Raw genomic sequence first — 22,415 nt, forward strand, 5'->3', positions numbered from 1 at the left:
TAAACAAAGCAATGAATATTAAAATGATACATAAAATAAAACATATTAAAACCATTTATACATCAAAATATACTATTTACTAAAAAAAAGAGCATATTACAATATATATATATTTATATTTTAACTGTTGATTATGGGGGGGGGGCATAGTCTCGTACAAAAGATACCCCTAACTATATACAATGTTTTTCTTAAAAGAAGAAAAAAAATAATAAACTAAATAGATAAGAATAATGCTTCTTAATAAAAGAGGAAAGTAAAATTAATAACAAAAAATAATGATATTGGTACACTTAAGTAAAACAAACAATTGCCCTCTAATAGTAATAAGAAACAAGTTAATTTGAAAAAATAAAAAATAATAATAATGAATAAATAAAATGAGTAATAATAAAAAGTAAAATAGAGGTAGTGTGACTATGAATCAATTTTATAATTATTAAAATTTATAACAGAATGTCCTGCTGCAGTCTGGGCTTCTGTCTTCGGGTTGAGGTTGGGTTTCCCAGATTGTAGGTCACTGCTCCTTTAACTGTCGGCAACTGGGAGTGGAACTTCATGAACCATTTTTTGATGTAATTCTCTATTGACTCCTTATGTAATTCGCAATGCAATTGCCTATTTCTTATGAACCAAGGAGCATTAACTGCGATTCTTAGGATGTTATTTTGTTTTTACACCTACTGTCCATCCAATTCCCGAAGAGTAAGAATTAAAAACTCAAAACAAAATTGTAAATTCATGCAATGTAACATAAATATTGGAAGATCGTTGATTAACCATGTGTAATACATAAAAGGAAGATGTTCTGGGAGTGGTCAACGAAAAACTCAAATAGTGATTAATCAATCTATTAAAGTTTTTCTCTGACCGCACCCGAATCTTCCTTTTACATATAACATAAATATTAATGTTTTCAATATCTATATAGAATCAGTAGAAGTCTATGTACACTCATACTTTTTTTTTTTCTTCTTTTATTATTATTAGAAACACTTAAATTTTATTTACAAAACTATGAAATTATCAATAATTAATAAATATCATTCAATAATTTTACGATTTTGTCCGTGCTGTGGTGTGAATTTAGTTGAGGTACAAGTAGATAGAAAAAAAATCCCATTCATGAAATTGTCACTTCTACGCTCTGGCTCCTCATAAACTCATATTTAACATGTTGACTGCCACGGTACTTTTCAAGTTTTCAGTCTAGGAAGCCAATTTAAGTTTGGTCAGTTAAGCCAAGCAAGAAAACTATGAGTTATCTCATAGGTTGGCATCACAGGCAATAACACCAAATACGAGATAACTCGTAGTTTGCTTACTTGGCTTAACTGACCAAACTTAAATTGGCTTCCTTCTGGCATGTATTATCGAAGTTCACACCCAATCTTATGACATAGAAAGCATTAAGAAGATTCTCATCCCCTTTTTTTTTTTTTTTTTAAATTATTATCAGAGTTATGCGTGGTAATATTAAACTAAGCTCTTGTCATTATTTTTTTTTCAACTTAGTGATTTCATCACTAATTATTTAATTAGTGATCTTTATTGAAACTTTTTGAAATGCACTTTAGATAGGAACACAAGAAATTCTTCAAATTTTAGAATATTTAAGAGCTCAAGAATATTCAGCTTTGAGACAAACTGAGGACTGGTAGAGAGATTAAACAATATCTGGTGAGGTACAAATATCCATGACTTTCACTTACCCACCCTACTTTGAGTTGAAACTAATCCTCACAAAAAGATTTCTACAGTATGTAGGTAAGTGACAGTACATGAAGGAATACTTCATACCAAGGTTCTAGAAACCTCAGAACAGCAAAGTGAGTTTTTTTTAGAATGATCCTTTTTTTAGTTAAACCTACTGGTACTAACTGAAATGAATCTCTTTTTTGCACATCTCTTTCAAATTCATTTAGAAAAAGCTAGTATAATAAAGTTTGTGTGTGATATGTTACATGGCTTAGAAATGATACCTCATGTAAATTGTAACTTTTTCCTTTAAGAAATTGTAACTTGCATTACTTATTGTAAATTGAGATAACCCAGAAAACATTATTTTCACTTACCTTCTTACCATCATGAACAGTACAACAAAACTTGGACAATATACTAGATAAATGGTGTTTTAAATTAGTGGAAGATAGCTGATTGACTGTGTGTATCAAAAAATGGAATTCGGTCCGGGTGGGGTCAAATTCAATTTATTGTTTTAAATTAGTTTTTGTCCCTACAGTAGTCGTTTCTACAGTCTGAAGTTTGATTCAGACTCCATTAGAATATAAGGAATTACTTCTTATCATGGATATGTTTCCTAAATCATTTGTTGATCTCCAGTCATAAATTCATTTTAATACAATTTTTTCTAAATGTTGTATTTATAAACAAATATATTAAAATTTCTGTATACATTTAAATCTAACTGAGAATAATTCAAAAGTTTTTAGAGGATATTTTGAAAAATTTTATCATGCATCTTTTTCTCTTGTAACTTGACATGATTTTGATAATCCTATTTTATTTAAAAATACTTAATTTATTTTATAAATTTCGGTTGTGTTTTTAGGGAGAAATAAAATGAGAAAAAGGTGTTTGAAAATTGTTTGTTTAACAAATTCTTGAAAAAAATTTATTTTTATTTTTTATTGGCAGTTAATGTATTCATTTTATTTCCAGAAAACTTTTAAACCTCAATCGATATACCAGAGTCCTCTTTATAAGACAACAGCTAGAAGAGGTGTGCTGTCTACCACTGGACATTCAACTAATTTTGTTATGTATGTGGAATTCAAAAGTGATAAAGAGCAAAGACATTGGATTAATCGAGGAGTAGCAGCACTATGTCAGCTTGATGATTAATGCTGTTATTTTCTGGACATTAAATACTTTCATGCTCTGATTATTTTTTACCTTTAATTACCTGTTAATCTGTGTCAAACAAAAATAATACCACAATATACACATTTAAAACAGTTTTGTAAATTTAAAAAAAAAATTTAGTTTTAAGTAGCTAGGTAATTTAATTTTAATTTTTACAAAGAAAATATACAACAATAAAATTCCACACAGGACACATTCTTAATAAGATTCTGTGTTTTTAAAAAAGTTAGTAAGAGAAAAACAAAGAAAAATAGTACAAGTTCCTACAGATTTGTGGGCTAGGTAGGAGTAGGTTCTAACTTGTCTTCCAGCTCTAGAGCATTTTCAGTCTGGTTTAAAATTATAATTATAAACATGTAATAAAGTTTAAATAAAAAATTAATGCATTAGTTTAAAAGTTTAAATGAGGAGATGATTGAGGGGGTGGGCGGTCAGAGAACACTATTATTATTTTAAAATTATTTGGGTTCTTCTCTGACTGCAGCCCCTAACCATCTTCTCCTCATATATATTATCCACGGTCAACTATCTTCTCATCATTATCAGTATAAAAGATATAATGAATAACAAGTATGAAAAGATATAATGAATAACAAGTATGAAATAAAAAAAATTGCCAGATGGGATACGAGAACGAAGCCCTTACATTGCCTCACTGAAAGGGCTAATATAAGCAGAACAGAACGGTTTAGGTTCGGCTAAACTATTTTCATTCTTTCTTCAGTTCACATAATTGAAGCAAGATATTAAGTTTAGAATTAATGATGGCTTTCCTAAAGTTTACTGTAAATTCCATACTGATTCCTGACCATACAAAATATTTAATATATTCAGAATTGCAGAATCTATTGAGCGAGCATAAGTCGACAGTTTCAATTTAATTAAAGCAGTAATAATTTTAAAAATCAATAATAATCCCAATAAGTCTTACATATATATTTGCATCTTTATTAATTATTTATTCATAATTTTGATCCCTTTGAACCACAAATACCAGCTAAACAAGCTTAGGACATTTGCGAATATCCATTGGTAGAATTTTAATTGCTATACTATATTTGTATTTGATGGTTTAGTACTTTAACCAAGGCATTGTAACAATATCAAAATTTGCTGGTAAAACTCCAGTTTAATATAATTTCCAAATGAAAAACATTGTATATGATTATTGTTATTCTAAAAGAATATAGGTAATAGTCTTTCGAAAGTGACACAACTCAAAAACCGGTTCTTCCAATTAGGATAAACATTCCTCATTCAAAAATCAAGTGTATATACGCTACTCTGGTAAGAGTGATGACTAGGTAAATCTGGTAAATTTTTAAGTGGCATCACTTTAGTTTAAAAAAAATCAAACTTATATTCATAATTTTGTTTCAATAATAAATTGGAAAACTCATTAAATTATTTAAAAATTAATACAAAATAATTTCATAAATCATATATTTTTCTGTATATTGCAACAAAATAATGACAACTTTGGGAGAAAAATAACAAACATAAATCCATTTCTTACTTTTTCGTTTTTTTTTCTTTTTCTTTTTTTTTTTTTTGATTCTGAAATAAAAAAATAAATTCCACCATACTAAGAAACTATAACGCTTCGTTTTTATTTCCAATATTAATATTTGCATAAAACATTAACCACCACTTGCATATAAAAAAATTCAATGAGTATGTAAGATTACAGAAACTGCAAATGATATGAAATGTCAATGTAATAAGCTTACATGAGTGAAATATATTTTTGTGCATTGTATTAAAATTTACACATTGACTAGTCCTTCATAAATAAGGGTGTTAAAAACGATACATATCACAAGTTCAAAATGGTTTCTAATAAATCATAAATAAATTACAAAGGTTTTTTTTCTAGTTAAACAACAAAAAACAAATTTCAATATATGAGATCTAAACTAAATCCAGTAGTTAGTACGAGATACACTAAATAAACTATACAAAACTGGTCCAAATATTTGACTAGCCAAATTAAGTTTTTGGTTCATAGATGCATCTGACATTCTACATAAAAAGGACCATAAAAATTTCAATCCACATTATATATCAGTAGTACTCATATATTTTCAAAAAAGATTTTTGTTTTCTTATACTGTTAATACATTTTATTAAAATAATTATTTTTCCCCTATAATTTTAGCACTAGCATCAGTGTAAAAAAAGTTATAAATATTTCAGTTTTAAAATACTAGAATAACAGCAAAAATAATTTTAAAATAAAAAATATTGTCATAACTAATTATGAAAAACATATTTTCTGAAATTAAAGCTTTATCTTTAATAATTGTGAAATAACAACAAAATGACATTCTTTGAAATAAAATAACAAGTTATTGTGTTGAAATAATCTTAATTTGATTTTAATTTTATATAACAAGATAATTTATAGATTTGTATAATAAAGAAATATAAATTAAGTAGTATCAATTTGAATTTCCTTAAAGGAGAGCTAAATTTATATATCAAATCAACAACTGGTTAATCTTTTAACACCCTTATATTATAAATATTTTATAAATATTTTATAAATTTATGAACCATCAAGATACAATTTATATTTCTTTCTTAAAAAAAAAAGTTTAAAGCTGCAAAATTTTAAATAGTACAAATAATTAAGATTATTAGTATTTAATTTATGACAGAGTTTATGGTAATATAATGAAATCATACAATATTTTTGTAAGCAAACTAGAATTTATCATCCATCATTGATACCTGATTGAACATTTTTAACAGAAAAAACAACTTAAGGAAAAGTAATCAAATGTGTATTTTAATTGTGTGTGTGTTTATATATATACATATACACATGTATATGTATTATTTATATATATATATATATATATATATACACACACACAGACATACACAATTACACATTTTATGTAATAAAAAACAATTTAAAATACATTTATGAGTAATTTTGAAAATTAAAAGCTAATAACACATATGTAATTACCTTTTTTTCCTACTAACTATAAATACAAGTGATGATAAAGGAACGTAGTTCCAGTTACTAAATTAGGAACAATGTGAGCAAAATTGGAAATCTATCGACAATACACCAATTTTCACATTAATATTTATTCGTTTTCAGGGGAGGAAAAAAAAAGCAAGTGTGCAACCATGAGAGCACTTTATTTCAGACACAAGACAATAACAAGGTCAGAAAACGTATTCATGCTTAAAAATATACAAATTGTATATATAAAAAAAAATTTATATAATTGGTTATCTAACTTATTTTTGTTAAAAAAAAAAAAAAAAGATAAATACTTTTAACAAAACAATTAAAGAATGGAATAGGTTTTCCAAGCTTTTATGTGTTATTGTTCTTTTGTCTATACTGTAAGTAAGAATCAAATTCACGATGGCAATCATGCCACATTTCTTAAATACATTTATTTATAACACATTTCTATGATTATTTACAAATTCTTTAACAAGTTGATATTATAGAGAACAACCAACAAAATATCCATAAAATATGAGACACCGAGTTTAGTGTTCTTATATAAATATATAAATTTTTAAAAAAGTAGATGGTTTAAACTGCAGATACTGAATTTTTGCCATGTTAGTTAGCCAAAGGGGTTGGGTATTTATAAGTAATTGTTTATATGTGTCAGTGTGTATTTAAAAAAGTCACATATATAAACTTACACACATGCTTATATAATTTCTTTACAGGTAGTAAAACAAGTCATTTTAATATAGGGGATTTTAAATGTGTGTATGTAAACTGGTATGCATCAATATACATACACATATATTTAAATTTTTTTATAAATTTATGTTAAAGCTAGAGGTCATAAGTATTACATCGTGACTTAGATGTTAGTTATTTCAGCTTAAACTGGAGGCAAAGAACAATCTAGGCAGTTATTAACAAACATTTAGTGCATATATAAAACCAAGAATGGAGAGAAATGACAATATAAGAAAAACTTATATTTTTAATTGATTACCTACTATGATGCAACGGACAAGTGATTTTTTTAAACCAGGAATAACACTTTGAATTTTCTTAATTTGCTTCAAACATGAGTAAAATGTCGGGTATACATCATCTAAAATATGTTATACATATTTTTATCAAGCCAATCATTTTAATAATTAGTAAAAAAATATCACCTTTGAAACAAAATTAAATATTTAACTGATAACAGAAAAAAATATTTCTCTCCTTAATCATCATTAAAAATAAAAATATTGTTTAACACAAAATAAATATTTGTGAATGAAAATTTGTTAACAGCAATAAAATTACTTCGAGAAGTAAACTGATGACACATTATAATGATTACTCCCCTTGTCCCCCCTAATTAAAAAAATTAAATTAAATTAAAAAAAATAGCTGGCTCTAGAGCTCACATAAAAAAATAAATATAGTAGCAATTTCATCCTGAAACAGCATTTGTCAGAATATTACTTTCATTAATTTTTCTGGTGGTCAAGGAAAGTGTTTTATAACCCAAAAAATCGCCTATTATATTTCTATGGAGCAGATATTTTTTCATCTGTAATATAAAACAATTTAATTAAAATATTATTAGAAAACATATTTTAAGTATGAATATTAATAAATATTAAAAATAAATATTAAATATTAAATTTTCATGGACTTAAACAATTAAATCATATTTTTACACAGGGTTAAATAAACATCTGTTAAGATGACATACATACATTTGAGGCTGATTTTTTCTTTATGATGCTGTACCTTTTTAATTGTGTGAATGGCTCCACTTTCTCATGAACCGTGCAGTTTAGATATACTTAAACCATAGGGGGAAAAGAAATAAAAATACTGTTATGTTTAAGTACTGTAAGTTTCCCTTGAATAGTAAAATTTGTGATTATAAAGCCATCAAACTGAAGGGACTTACTGCCAAGCCAATTTTCATAGTTAACTTAGAATATTCAGTTCATTAGAACCACTTGGCCATCTACTTATCATAAATAAGAAACAGGTCGGAATAATAATTTAAATTTAACACGTGCAAAACCATAGGGTAGAGCAAGTTTAAAATAAAACAATGAATTGTTTTAAAATGCACATAATGTATCAATGCATATAACAATTATCTCATTAATCATGACTATTTTAACTTTTTGTAGTTATAGCTATTGGTTCCATTCACCACTTCCGAAAAAAAAAAAAAAAGGATCAGCATCTACTAGATGGTAAGGAAGCAGCAAAAAAGATGGCATTCACAAACTGGTAAATATTTTCTGTTAAAATAACATTACCATTCAAAAGGAAAAATTACATACTCAGAAATAGAGATAGTATCTTTTAGAATTTAATTTACAAGAAAAATAATACAATGGACAGCCACAGAACGGAGGAAAGATGATTTTGTCCATTAAATGGAGGTTTCCGTTAACAAGGAATTAATGTAAAAATAACATAGAAATGAAATAATAGAATTATTTACTCATTGTCACTTAAGCTGAAATACCTTGTAAGCCTGAAAAAAAAAGTTTAAGTATTATTCCAGGGACATCTCATCTTAACCATCATTATGCTGGATATCTATTTTATTTTTTTCTAACATTAGAAATTCTTTTGGAATGTCTCTAGAATGATCTATTGATTTTTTTTTAAAATGGTATGATTTCTTCAGACTCATGATGTATCACAACTTAAGAAACAATATGTATTTAATTTTCAACATAAACTTTTCACATTCGATAAGAATTACAATTAAAACCGAACTAATTAAGATTTGAAATGTTTTACTTTCATTTGCATGGGAACATGAAGTTTACAAATGAAATTCATTAAGGAATCTCATATTGTCGAATTTTTTTTTACACAAAGCAAATACACTATTAGATCAATAATGAAAAAAGTTAGCAATTTACTTTAAAAAAAGTGCTGCAGATTACTTCAGTAAATAAAAAGTTGTTTTGGCATCTTATATAAGTACTGAAAAATTAATCCTATTGTACTAATAATTCAAATTTTGTGGAAAAACAGAATTACAAACGTTTTTTGTTGACTAGACCTCGGAAAACACAAAAACAAAGTTTTTTTTTCATAAATTACACCCATGGGAACCTGTTATAGATATTTCAAAGAGACCTCAATAGCGAATAGATATGTATGTGAGAAGCAAAAACTCTTGGGGGCAAATGCCCTGAAACTGTTGTTGGATATATTCAACGAGTGTTTGGATAAGGGGTACTTTCCAAACAAGTGGAGGATTGCAGACTTGAGACTGCTCTACAAGGGAGGTGGTAAGGATAAAGATACGCCTAAGTCCTATCGACCAATATGCCTCCTCCCAGTAGCTAGTAAGGTTCTGGAGCACATGATCGTCCACAGCCTAAGACCAGTCCTAAGTGCTGCAAGTCATCCATGGCAGTTTGGCTCGACCCGTGGCAGAGGAACTACGAATGCGTTGCTGAGAGTGCGTAGGGACGTGGAGGAGAGGGCAGAGAAATATGTCTTATTGATCATGTTTGACATCTCTTCTGCCTTCGACAGCGTTTGGTGGCCCCGTGTATTCCAGCGGTTGCAAGAGCTCGACACCCCCAGTAATCTATACTCCCTCGTAGGTGGTTACCTCAATAACAGGAGTGTCAGGATCAGGGGTAACTACTATGAGGTTGAGAGAAAAATCGAAAGAGAATGTCCTCAGGGTTCGGTCCTGGGACCAGCTCTGTGGAAGCTGGTATTTGATGAGTTGCTGGGGGAACTGGAGGACAAGGGGTTCCTTGCCACGCCCTAAATCAATGACCTGACAGTCATCGTGGCCAAGAACAGTAGATCCAGACTAAAGACAGAAGCGGAGAGGTGTGCCAGTCTCGTAGGAGAGTGGTGCGTGAGGAGGAAGTTGAGTATGGCAGCAGCCAAGATTCAGGCCATACTCATAAGAGGCTCCACAGACAGGGCTCATCCTATCACCCTGGATATCCAAGGAGAGAGGGTTAGACCGGGTGAGGAGGTGACATATCTTGGTGTGAAGATAAGAAGATTCGATGCCACTTCTCACCTAGTGTATCTAAAGGACAGGGTGACAGACTGATTTTTAGATTATACTTAGCTTGAAAAGTATAACCTCAAATTTTGAGGACAGGATAATTTTTTACATTCACTGAATGCTAATACACGACTAAATATCTCTTAATGATGTAAAGACAACTCAGTTCTGGCATCCTGAGTTTTTACATTCATATTTTATGACATGTAACCACTATAGAGGAGTAAAATGCATTAAATATGTAACTTGTTGGCTGATACCTTATAAAAATTATCAGCTAGGAGGGGGTTTCCATTAGAAGTTTCACTGTAGTTATGGTTTAAAATAATATGTACCAAGTTTTTTTGTTTTGTTTTACATCAAATAGGAGAAAAAAGATAATTACCACTGCTTATTGGCTGTCTATAGAATCTTCATCTCGTCTAAGCTTTTTAACATCATCATCCTCATCTTCAGCTTCTCGCTTTACTCCAATATCGTTTCTTCTCTCTCCAATGTAAGAATTTCTGAAAAACAAATAAATAATCCATTTTTCATTACAGATTCACAAATTGAGATTGAAACATCTTATAAATAAAATAAGAAAAGGGTGTCTAGAGTATCTTGTATCTTGAAAAAATTCCCACATTTATTTCCATAATTTTTAAATTTTTCCTGATCACTTTTGTATCTATAATTAGTACATCAGCAAGCAAATATTAATTAATAACGATTATGTATTATTCACAACTGTTTTCAATTAAAAAATACACTTATCAATTCCATATATACAGGTAAACAATTGGAATTAGGTCCTTAACAGAGTTACGATAAATATGACAACTAAATTTTGAAACATTCCTGACATTGTTCCACAATGGTTAATTATTTCTATAATAATTTATAAAGATTGGCATAAATCTATACCTGTAACAGTTCATATTTGAAAAAAAACAACACTATTTTGATTGATTACACAAAGAAACAGTGATTTTGCGATATTGGTTACAATTAAACAATAATAAATTATACAGAATGAATTTTTTTATTTCATTAATATTATTATCATCAGCGGTTGATTCAGCTTTAGCTATAAAATTTTAGAATAATTGAATTTTTTTTTGGTTGTGGTTTTATACCATTTGAGTAATCTATGGCTTGATTTTTTGAGCTTGCTGTTGATTTTTTCCACCAGAATGTATTCAATATGTCTTATGTCTGTTTCACTTCTAATTATACTGATATCGAGGATTCTGATTTTAACGTTTTGTTAAATTTCTACATTAAATTTAAGCCTATTAGTAAATGTATTTAATATGCCTAAAAAGATATCCATGTCATATTTATTTATAATGGTGAGTATGTCATTGACATATTTTATTAGTTGATGCATTGTATTGAGTTTTTTAATGGCTCAACTTAATATCTGATATAGTAAATGCCACTAAGACTTGCTGAAAGGCAACCTCTCAGCAGCATGCCAATTACCATTTGGTAGAATGTACGCTTCCATTCAAGAAATAATTTTATTCCTTCAATACATTAAGTTCAATTTTTAATGGAGTTGAGGAGTTCTATCTGTTACCAATATTTATTAAGTAATTTATGAATTTCATCCCATGGAATTAACGTTCTTTACTAACTTGATAAAAAATTTACATCATAGCTAATGAGACATACATTTACATCTATTTTGATTAGGTGTTTAATTTTTTTTCTTACTTTATTGAGTCACTTTATTACGTCTGCAAGACAAACTTTGCTGGTTCCATTTTAATGCTAATTCTCTACTTTCCTTCAGTTTTGGGTCAAATCAGATGAGCCATTTGTGAGGTTTAGGAATGTCAAGGAAAGGAGAAACAAATCTTGCAAAACAGTGGATGAAATTGAATTTTCAAACGGTTTCCCAAAATAGCTGAGGTGATGTAGCGAAAAAATATTCATTTTTTGAAATACATCCTGATTGAGCTCAAACATGATAATTTCGAGATGAATAGTATAAAAAAAACTGTGGGATTTATTCTTTATTATTATAGTTGTTATGAAGTTATGAACTTATGAAAGTGGTTATTAAAATGTTTTAAATTTAGAAAATAATTTAATAGAAGAAATTATTGGGACAAAGGCAATTAGCCGGCATTAATGAATTTTAAGGAATAAAAAAGGAATACAGACAGAATAAGGAATCCTTGAGAATGACCTGAGAGGTCGAAACGTCGGATGTTAAAATGAATAAAGTTGAGAGAAAAGAGATCAAAATTGTTTAAAAAGGAAAAAAAACTGTGGGTTTAAAAAAAAAAAATTGGTATGTGGGAGAATCATAAACTTATTTTTTTCAGCGTAATTAATGGTAATTTAAATCTGTTATCCAAATATATATTTCTTAACAATTTTTCCAAAACAATCTCCATTCATTTACTTAATAAAAGTATAAATGAGGGGGAGATGGTTAAGAGTGCAATCAGTGAAGAACACAAATAAGTAAAAATTTTTTATTAGTGCCAATGTTTTGGCCAGAATTCCAAGTCTTCATTCGGGCTTAGAACAAAAAACAAGATAATAACCATAATGAATAAAAAGAATTACAGCATGACTAGAAAATAATGAACATTATTGATGCATAAATAATTTTGATAGGAAATGTATAGTCAAAGTGCATAATGTAAAGTATTATAAGAAGATGAGGGCTATATGAGAAAAAGTAATATTAAAATTAAGAAAGAAGAAAGAACAAAAATTAATATACAATTGTAAATCTAGCAAGTAAATATATGTACAAATTGAAAAATTATTTAAAATAAAAGTTGTGAAAAAAGTGGGAAAGAAAACATATATGTCAAGTAATTAAATAAGTAAGTAAAATAGTAGGATTAAAGAAAAATAAAATATAAGTACCATGACCGTGATGTCGAACTAGCTCCGGCTTGACAGTTGATAAAACACATAGTGACAATTAAAGCTACTCTCACCTTAAAGTGTGATACTTTTGTTGTTTTTTTCTCCCCATAAGAGAGCAATTGTTTGCTTTGTTAGGTCTACATAAGTTGTTATTACTATTATTAACTTTACTTTTCTCTCTTGTTAAGAATTATTATTTTTATCTATTTATTTTACAGACCGAAAAAGGGTTTAGTAATAAGCGGATCCCTAAATGTTAATAAGCACTGAACCGATGGGTAAATGTCCGAAGGGTAAACCGAAACATAAATGAGAGGATTGCGTTAAAACTGATTAAGTAGAATTGAGTTTGTAGGGGCATCACTGGAAGGATGTATGTAGAGAGCAACTGGTAGTACCTGCATCGAACCTTCGGGTTCGTTAGGCCTTTATACATTTTTATTTATAATGTTTTAGGAGTGCTTTTTTAAGAGACTATCCCCCAAAATCAACATTTAAAAAAATATTACACTGCTACATCAACCATCCAAGGCCCACAAGACCGATCTGGTATTAAACAAAAATAAAAAACTGATACTTTATAGCCACGGCAGGAACTGTCACAGCTATAGCAACTGTTAAACTGTATAATAGTCCATGACATTTACTGTCATGAAAGTCCTATCATGCGAGACAATTGCCAGTACATGTTATGGTAGTGAAAGTACTGTCATAACAGTTATAGCATGAAAGGTGATAGTATTTGTTGTGGAAGTTCAGCTATTACCACATTGTAGTTAGTTCATTTTGGAATTGAATTGCATTGTTAGAATACTCAGTTTTCTTATTAAAAAACAATATGTAAATGAATTTCTATTGATTTCAAACTTCTTGAATGACTGGGTGTGTATACAAAATAGATTTATTTTATTTTTAAAAAAAGTATTCGACATTCAACAATAGTTCTATCATAATTCAGTTTTGTTCTTTGAACAGTCCACATTATTCCTAACTGTTCAGGTGAGTTTTTTTGTTAACGATCAAAATTAATGAAGACAAATGAACTTAAAGTCCGCGCATGATTTCCACTTCTGCTAATAGACAAGGAGAGTATTTTAATCTTTAAATTCTAGACGTGTAATATTAGGAGCTACTGGAGTCCAAATAAATGCTGTTCAATCGTCAGTTTGTTGGTATGTGCCATGATTATCTCCAAGACGGATTTTGTTGCTTTCCACTTTCACTTTCCTACATATGGAACACATACTAAGGGAAAATATTGCAACCATGAAAATTTTCCAATTCCAGTTTTCGACGGATATACACATTTTGATGTGGTTGAAGAGTACTGTTTTAGGTACCATGTAGGCCAGAGAAGTGGCAAAGTACGTCATATCACCATTGGGAATATCGTGGATGGCATGGGTTATGTCATCAATTGTGTAAGAAGGTATAGCCCGCTTCCTAACATACATTCGTGGCTTACATCCAAAAGGAGTAAAGAAATATGAATATGAATGAGAAAATCTTGTTAGTAAATAATATATACATAGATATATATAAAAAAATCAATTATTTCATACCTCTTGTTTTTTGACTCATTTGAAACTAGGGTTAAGTACAAACACAAAAGAAACCTGTCTGCCAAGCTAGTGTTGTGCAGTGGGATTTTCATGATATAAGGAAAATAAATTCATAAAATTTCGATTTTTCTGATGAAAATTGTTGCTTAGGACGGCTACATAACAGGAACTATTAGATGTATATATGTCTCTTAGGAATCAAATTAAAGCTTGTTAAACAGCCTAAAATGAATGTTATTATTAGTTTTTTCATTGAAGTAGGATTTTTCATGATATTAGCAAAATAAATTCAGAAAATGTCGATTTCTCATTTTTCTGACGAGAATCCTATATCATAGGAACTATTAGTTGTTCCATATGTAGAAGAAAGAGATGTACAAATATAAACGACATGAAACGTAATTTTTTTTTTTTTATTAGGCTCAAGATTATGAAGAAATATTATGTCAGCCATTTATGAAAATGAATGGCATGGAAGCAACTTCAATCCCTCCTTAGTTATTTTAGCTTATAATAAAGGGAAATAATGTGAGGATGTTGGAAAGGATGAAGTGCAGAAAAAAGGAATCTGATGAGTCTAAGGAGGATATCTAAAAACTACCTGCATCAGCTTAATTTTTAGTTAAATAAGAAGTATGAATAAAAGAAGTTAGCAACGACTTTTACGTATTAACCAAATTTTAAATGATTATTAATATATTTCCTTGTTATTTTTTGTCAATTTACTTTTCTGTTTGTCTGTTTCAAATAATTCTAATTTTATATGCATATTCAACTAAAAACATGACAAATATTTTTTAAAAAATGTTGAAATAGGCTAGTAATATCTTGCCGGATATAATACAAATTTTGAAAGTTGAATTTTGTATTCCGTCTGCACAAGCTTGGAAGACAGGTTTCTTTCGTGTCAGAACTGACTCAAGTAAAGAAATTTGAGATAGGTAAAAAATTTAATAAATAACAAAGAAGATATAAATAACTAACTGAAAAAAATTTGAATTTCGAGTTTCCAAAGTTCAATTTTTGAACGCGTCTGCACAACACGTGGCACAGAACAAGCTTGGCAGACAGGTTTCTTTTGTGTCTGTACCAACCCTAGTCTCGTATTAGTCAAATACCAAGAGGTATGAAATACCTGCATTTTTGAATTTTTTAAGTTGAATTTCGGAACACGTCTGCACAACGAGTAGCACGGCCCTAGCCTGGCAGACAGATTTCTTTTGTGTTTGTACCAACCCTAATTTCATATGAGTCAAGAACCAAGAGGTATGAAATACCTGCATTTTGTCCTATATTTTGTTCTTTATAATGTCAACAAAGTCTCACCCACATCATATATTACTAAGTAATTGATTTATATTAAAACTGTACTGCCAAGAAATATTTACATGAGAAAATATAGACATTTGTTTTGGTGAAGATTTTGTTAGTGTAACAATTAGTAACTGTCAACAATTAACAAATCCTACTATGTTAGGATACTATAATTTTTAGTTATTTATAGTCCAATAAAAAAAAAAAAATCATGTTTTTTATATTCCACAAAAAAACAAAACAAATAAATATACCGAAACTAAACAGACTAGTTCAGTAATAATGTGTTATGATTGTTTTTTTATGGAGTATTAGAGATTAAACAATGTTTTAATGCAACTGTAAAGAAAAAGAAAGGAAAATAAACTTACGTATAATTAGAGTACGTTGCTTGTACTATGACAGGTGCCTGAGAAAAAGGAGGCTGCTCTTCTGATAAACTCATTAAATTGTTTGCTGCAATAGCTGTGGCACCACTGGTGGTCATATACTTATCTGAAACAAAATTATTAATAAAAACTAAGTTTTTAAAACATTTTATAACATATATGATTATTATGTATTATAAAAATCTGGTGTAGTGCATATATCACACAAAAAAGACGTCCTCGGCTTTTCCTGTTTGAATCAGATATATCTATTTTTCCTTTTTTCTCCTTTAGTTATTCACAAAATTCTGTAATATTTTGTACTTATACATTTTTTATTATTTTTAACAATGAGAATTTGATAATTCTTTTAAATAAAGAAAATTAAAGGTAATGAGGTGTAGATAGTTGACTGTAGATTACCGATTGGAGAAAATGGTTGGGGGGAGGAGGGGAGGGAGCGGTCAGCAAAAACAACATAAATTAACAAAAAATTATTTATTTATGCCGACATTTCGGCCGGAGTTTCAGGGCTTCATTAGGGCTATAGAACAAAAAAGATAATAACCATCATTTGGAGAAACATAAAAATGAAAAGATATAGTATACAAAAAATTTGAATAACATTCAATTATTTTGTATTATTCAATTTAATATTTTGTATAGTTCTAAATTTGTTTGTATACTATTTCTTTTCAGTTTTATGTTTCTCTAAATGATGGTTGTTATCTGTTTTGTCCTATAGCCCTGATGAAGAAGTGAAACTCAGATCGAAAGGTCAGCATAAATAAATAATATTTTGTTTATGCTGACCTTATGACCTGAGTTTTTTTTTTTAAAGGTGTTTCGAAAAATTGGCATTTAAGCCCTGTTAGACTATTTTAATAAGGATAGGTATTAAAGAGCACTTAATTGCTCATTGATTCACCAAGTGTAATCAAAATCGTCCCCCCAAAGAGCTCTTTTGGAAGAAACCGAAAAAGTATGAAAACTCAATTCTAAAAAGTGGCACACAATTTTAATGAAAAATTTGCTGTTATATCCCAGACATATACCTGCCTTAAATATGTTTGGTTATTTGGACTCTGGAGACCTCAAAATATTGAAAACTGGAATTCGAAATTTTTCACAATCGCAAAACTTTACCTTACTATATATTCTATATATTATAATATCCTCTTTTTGTGTGAATAGTATATTTTTAAGTAAAAAGGGTTTTTAATATGTTTTTATTTTGCTTTGTTAAACCAAAAAGAGAGATAACCAATTTTGTTCTGTCAAATATGGAGTGGAAAGATCGTTATTCAAAATAAAGAAGATGGTGGTGCATGTCTTGCCAAAGTTCATTGAATCGTGGCCATGTTGGGCAGATTCAAATATTTTAAAAACTTTATATTAACTTCCCATCATAATTGAAGTTACAAAACATTTAAGAAAAAATAGAAGTAAAGAATAAGTATTAAAGTAAATTATTCATAAAGGAAACCATTAGAAAGAACTCAAAACAGTAGTGCTACAATCGATGTTGAGAACTAACACCTAGAGAAGGGGAAGGAAGAAAACTTGGTTTTTGTTGGATTCGTTGCTTAGGCGCAGGCGGGGAATGATGTTTCTTGGATGCAGGACGTCCTCATCATCTTTTGTCTAGCTCTAAGGTAGACAGACATCTTGAAAAAGAGGACATCGAAGAGTCATCCAAGAAAAATAGGGGTCTCTTTGTTTCGATCGCCAAACAACACATTTAGGTGGATGAGAAGTGAGTTGAAAACTTTTAGAGGACCAAGGCTTTGTTTAAAGACAGTGTTAGTTTGTGAAATAGAAGTCATCAACCAAATAGAAGAGCGTAAATTGGTTAGTGTAGTACAACATAGAATTTTAAGTATAATTATAAAAGTAGATGTTAATTAAACAGACTGTTCTGATTGCCTAGAAACCCGCCCTGAGATTAAAAGTCTATAATATTATATATAATTAAAAATAAAAATTCTCATATTTAATATTTAATCTTTTTATTTGACCTTGTCATCTTCAAAACTATACCTTAGATATGAGAATAAGTAAAAACTATAAAATTCCTTTTATTTTACTTTAAAAGTGAAAGTAAAAAATCTGGAGCACAGTATGCATCACACATCTTTCACTGAACCACCAGTCCTGGATTCAGGACAAAAAAAGGAAATTCACTTTAAGGAAAGGTTTGAATATGAATAATGAAAGTGTGTAATAATTGGATAAGAGTGGAGAAGGTGCGGTCAGCAAAAAAAAACATAAATAAACAAAAATTATTCATTTATGCCGATGTTTCGACCTGAGTTTCAGGTCTTCATGAGGGCTATAGAACAAAAAAAGATAACAACCATCATTTAGAGAAACATAAATTGAAAAGAAATAGAATAGAATAATAGAAAAGAAATAGTATACTGACAAATTTGGAATTATACAAAATATTTAATTAAATATTACAAAATAGTTGATTGATAACCATGGAATTAGACAGTAGCAGATTGATAACAGTGAAAGATGAAATATAATATTATATAGGTGAGAACTTTAACAATTGAAAAACAATTTTAATCCACATATTGAATATGATAGAAAATGAGATATATGACACAATGGGTAAATGACTTTTACACGAATATTAACACATGCACGCGCACATGAGTAATGAATATAAGATATGGGCATACATAGATGTGGGCATTTTATAGATGAATACAAAACAAAAAAAATGTATGAACCAATTTTGAAAAATTGATAAATTATACAATTTCACAAATGATAAATTTAATCACTAACATTTACATGTTTACGAAGATCAATCACAAGAAAATGTATTGATTTCCAAATCTTAATAGAAAAAATTTTATAAATAATAAAGGTCAAGAAAAGAAAAAAAAAATGTGTTTATATTGTAACAATTAAATTTCGATTCTACACATTGAAAGATAACAAAGGTTAACATACACTGGGGACCTTTTATGTCATATTATGCTCAACACTTCATTTTAGATTTGAAGTTTAAACCAATTACACCCAGATTGCAAATTCATAATGAAAAAATTGGTAATTACTCTTGAGCTGTTTTTACAATTTTTTTCTCTCGAATTCCACTTGTCAATATTACCAGATGAACACTATTTTTAGAATCAGAGAACCATTGAGACTAAACATTTTCTTATGAGCTAAAATGAAAGTTAATTCAATTTACTTAAGTTAAAAACATGACAAAAAATTAATAAATATAATTTTACATAACTTAAAAAACATGATTTTTTTCATAAACAGAATATATTTTTACTCTTTGGAGAAAATGGTTAATGTTTGTACAGCTGTATCTTGGAAATTTATAGTTATACAGACCTCATTTGGGTTTCAAACTAGATATAACCTAACTTTAAGTTTAATGTTACTGAAACACAATAACATAGGAAAAATATTTAAAATGAAATAGTTTAAATCGCTTTGAAAAGCCATAAACCATCAGTAGCATGTTGTTTGTTTATTAGAAATTACATAGTTAGCAGAGGTAGAAATGTTATTGGGCCAACAGTTTAATCACTGAAGAAAATTAACAAGTTTGAACAGCATGATTTGAAAAATCCTTATCATCTTAAATATTTAATGGATATAAAAAAGGATGTAAATTAGTATAAAAAAAAAATTCAAAATTATCTATCAACAATAAATCATAAAAATGAACATCTTTCAATGTTTCATTATAGAAACTAAACTGTAATGAAGTTGTTAAATTATTTTCTTTCTATATTCAAAATATAGCAGTACAATTGCTGCGGGTATTATAAAGTAGGTTAGAAGGAGTATTTAAGATATGATATTTAATAGATTCAATTATATACATGCTCTGATTAAAATACAATGAGCAATAACTTAATTAACTTTTTTTCTAAAATAAAATATTTCACTAACTCACCTGATCCTTCATGACTGTTGATAACTGCAATATGTGAAGAAGGCAAGAGTAGTCTTGTCTTTCCATGGTGAACATTGTGTACATTATTATTACCACCACCACTGCTATTCACCATGCTCCCTACACCATAGGAATAACCGAAACAGGAGATCAAATAAAAGGGGGAAAAAGCAACAGAAAATGAAGGTAAATAAAGAAACAATCTAAGATAGAGAGTTACATGCAATTAAAAGATTTAAAATATAAGATATTGTGTACTATTAAATGCCAAAAAGATATGATTCATAGAAAAATATTATTAACAAACTATAAAAATAGTCAAGCAAGCATTCTTCAAGTAAACCACTTAAATCAAAATAATTTTAACAAATGTTTTTTGTAAAAGTTTTGTTAATAAGAAACAAAAACAAGATAAAGCATATCAATGTCTCAAACAACCACAAGCCAAAGCATACAACACTATGTTTAGACATAGAATTATAAACATACAAAACTATGTTTAGACATAGAATTATAAACACAGAAAACTAGGTTTTCTGGATGTTAAAAAGAAAATTATAAATCCTTGATCCATGTAATGCAAAGGCTTCAGACATTAGTAAAATATAATTATTAATCATTTTAATTTTATTATAGGAAGATAATCCGGGTGGTGGTCAATATAAGTACTAAATAGTAAAACAAATTATTTAATTTAGTTACCATTAAACAGTTTTTTTTTTTTTTTACTAGAATCTACTTCATATGGTCAAATATCTTCTTCCAACATTTTAATTTTAATTTCTTGTTTTAACTATATCCTATAAGTATTTGTTTTTGACATCATCAATAAAGTCTACTCAAAATGCTCTTTGAGCAATTATAATCTATGTTACTTATGTTCTTTATCGGCCCAATTTGTTTTTAAATGTTTCATATACTACTAATAACTGTTTTTAAAATAAAAATCAATGCTGATTATAAGTTTGAGAATGAGTATAACCCTATAAAAAACAAAAAACTATGTAGTAAAAGATTTTGGCAGAAAAAAAAAGTAGCAGTAAAAAGGAGTGTTACCAAAAAGACTGCCCCTAAAGGAGCCTAAGGGCTTGTCAGCTCAGTTAAGGAGCATTTTTTCAACATCAAAAATGTTATGCCGATGACCTCAACACTCATTTTGTCTCTTACTCTTCAATCTTTGTACCACCACCAGTCCTTAGTCACTACGTATTTAATTCCAACCGCTTCTTTTTCTCCCATGTTACACCTGTGACACCCTTAATGCCAATCAAAAATCACATACCAAGTTATAGATGTGATAGAGAATAGGAAGAATAGAAGGTAATGAGGCTTTAATCAACTTGTATGAAGTACGCCTTCAACTAAAGGATAGTATAACCTAGTGCACCTTCACTTTTGATTGGCTGGTTGGATTTTAGTGGACTGTATATAATAATGAAAATAAACATAATTCACAGAAAAGATAATTATATTGCATAAGTTACAGGTGGTGTAGGGGATGGGGAAGCTAAACATTTATGATTAGATGTGTTAATGATATTGATAGGTAGACTTATGAATAAGTCCACTTACCATTCTTCCTTCATTTCTTGATTTCCTACTTCTTCCTCTGTTCCGGGAGGCACCTCAGAGTTTTTCTACTCACTCATTTTTGCAATAAAATAGTAGAAAAGAGATAACTGGAAAAAAGAAATAGAAGAAAACTGAGGCGTTAGAGAGCCATTTTCTTTTGTCACCAACAGTTCTTTTTTTTTTCAATCTTATTTTAGTGCAAAAATGAGTGAGTAGAGAAACTCTGTGGTGCCACTCAGAATAGATGAGGGAGGAAATCAAGAGATGAAGGAATGACTGAAGAATGGGGTAAGTCCACACCTATCAGAATCATTAACATCCATCATCATCAACCTCATGAAAGCCATAGACTTACTCCTATCTCATTCTATATGTCAGTCAAAAATCTTGGAGTCACTTTTGATCAAATTTTACCCTGGAAACCATACATTACCCAAATTTCCTATCGAACCATAGCTACTCTCAAGTAATTCAATAGAATCCGTTATATCCTTCCACTTAAAACCCGCCAACTCTTAGTTTCCTCTCTTGTTTTCCCCCACTTTGACTATGGCTGCCTGGTATATGGTGGACTCTTGGGTAATCTCGAATCTAAAGTTTTTAAGAAGCACAGTATGATTTATTTTTGGAATCACTAGAAATACGCACATAATCCAGTATTACACCGAGCTGAAGTGGCTCTATCAATCCTTCCGATGCCAGTATTTCCTAGCTTCCTATTCCTAACTAATGTATAGATTTGTTTATTTCCTCCAACAGAACCTTTGAAAAATCCTTTACTATTCATGCTAACTTAATTCCCTACACATCTCCATTCGTCAAGCAATCTACCTGACTTCATTTAAATACCATTTATTTCTTCATCTCCTCAATGATCAACCATTAAGCATAT

General features: G+C 29.1%; 2 protein-coding genes across 3 annotated transcripts in view; one reads left to right on the top strand and one right to left on the bottom strand.

Annotated features, from left to right (window-relative positions):
• The window catches only part of LOC106691676 (dynein axonemal heavy chain 3), a gene marked incomplete at its 5' end in the record, with an annotated part of 22,103 nt that extends 19,125 nt beyond the window's left edge, over positions 1-2,978 (top strand). The window contains 1 exon segment of the mRNA XM_014437526.3: positions 2,683-2,978. Within this exon segment, the coding sequence (XP_014293012.2) occupies positions 2,683-2,865 (183 nt within the window).
• Positions 2,979-4,312: 1,334 nt separating this feature from the next.
• Positions 4,313-22,415, bottom strand: part of FoxK (forkhead box K) — a 54,479-nt gene continuing 36,376 nt past the window's right edge. Inside the window, exons 8-11 of one of the 2 annotated variants that reach the window (XM_014437527.2) lie at positions 19,952-20,071; positions 16,021-16,144; positions 10,282-10,402; positions 4,313-7,424 (exon numbers count right to left, since the gene is read on the bottom strand). In XM_014437527.2, the coding sequence (XP_014293013.1) occupies positions 10,288-10,402; positions 16,021-16,144; positions 19,952-20,071 (359 nt within the window). In that variant the 3' untranslated portion in view covers positions 4,313-7,424; positions 10,282-10,287. The remainder of the gene's footprint in view (positions 7,425-10,281; positions 10,403-16,020; positions 16,145-19,951; positions 20,072-22,415) is intronic. The other variant, XM_014437528.2, reaches the window with a different exon arrangement.

Source organism: Halyomorpha halys, unplaced genomic scaffold, assembly GCF_000696795.3.
Source record: "Halyomorpha halys isolate HHAL.00 unplaced genomic scaffold, Hhal_1.1 Scaffold2683.1, whole genome shotgun sequence".
Lineage (NCBI taxonomy): Eukaryota > Metazoa > Arthropoda > Insecta > Hemiptera > Pentatomidae > Halyomorpha > Halyomorpha halys.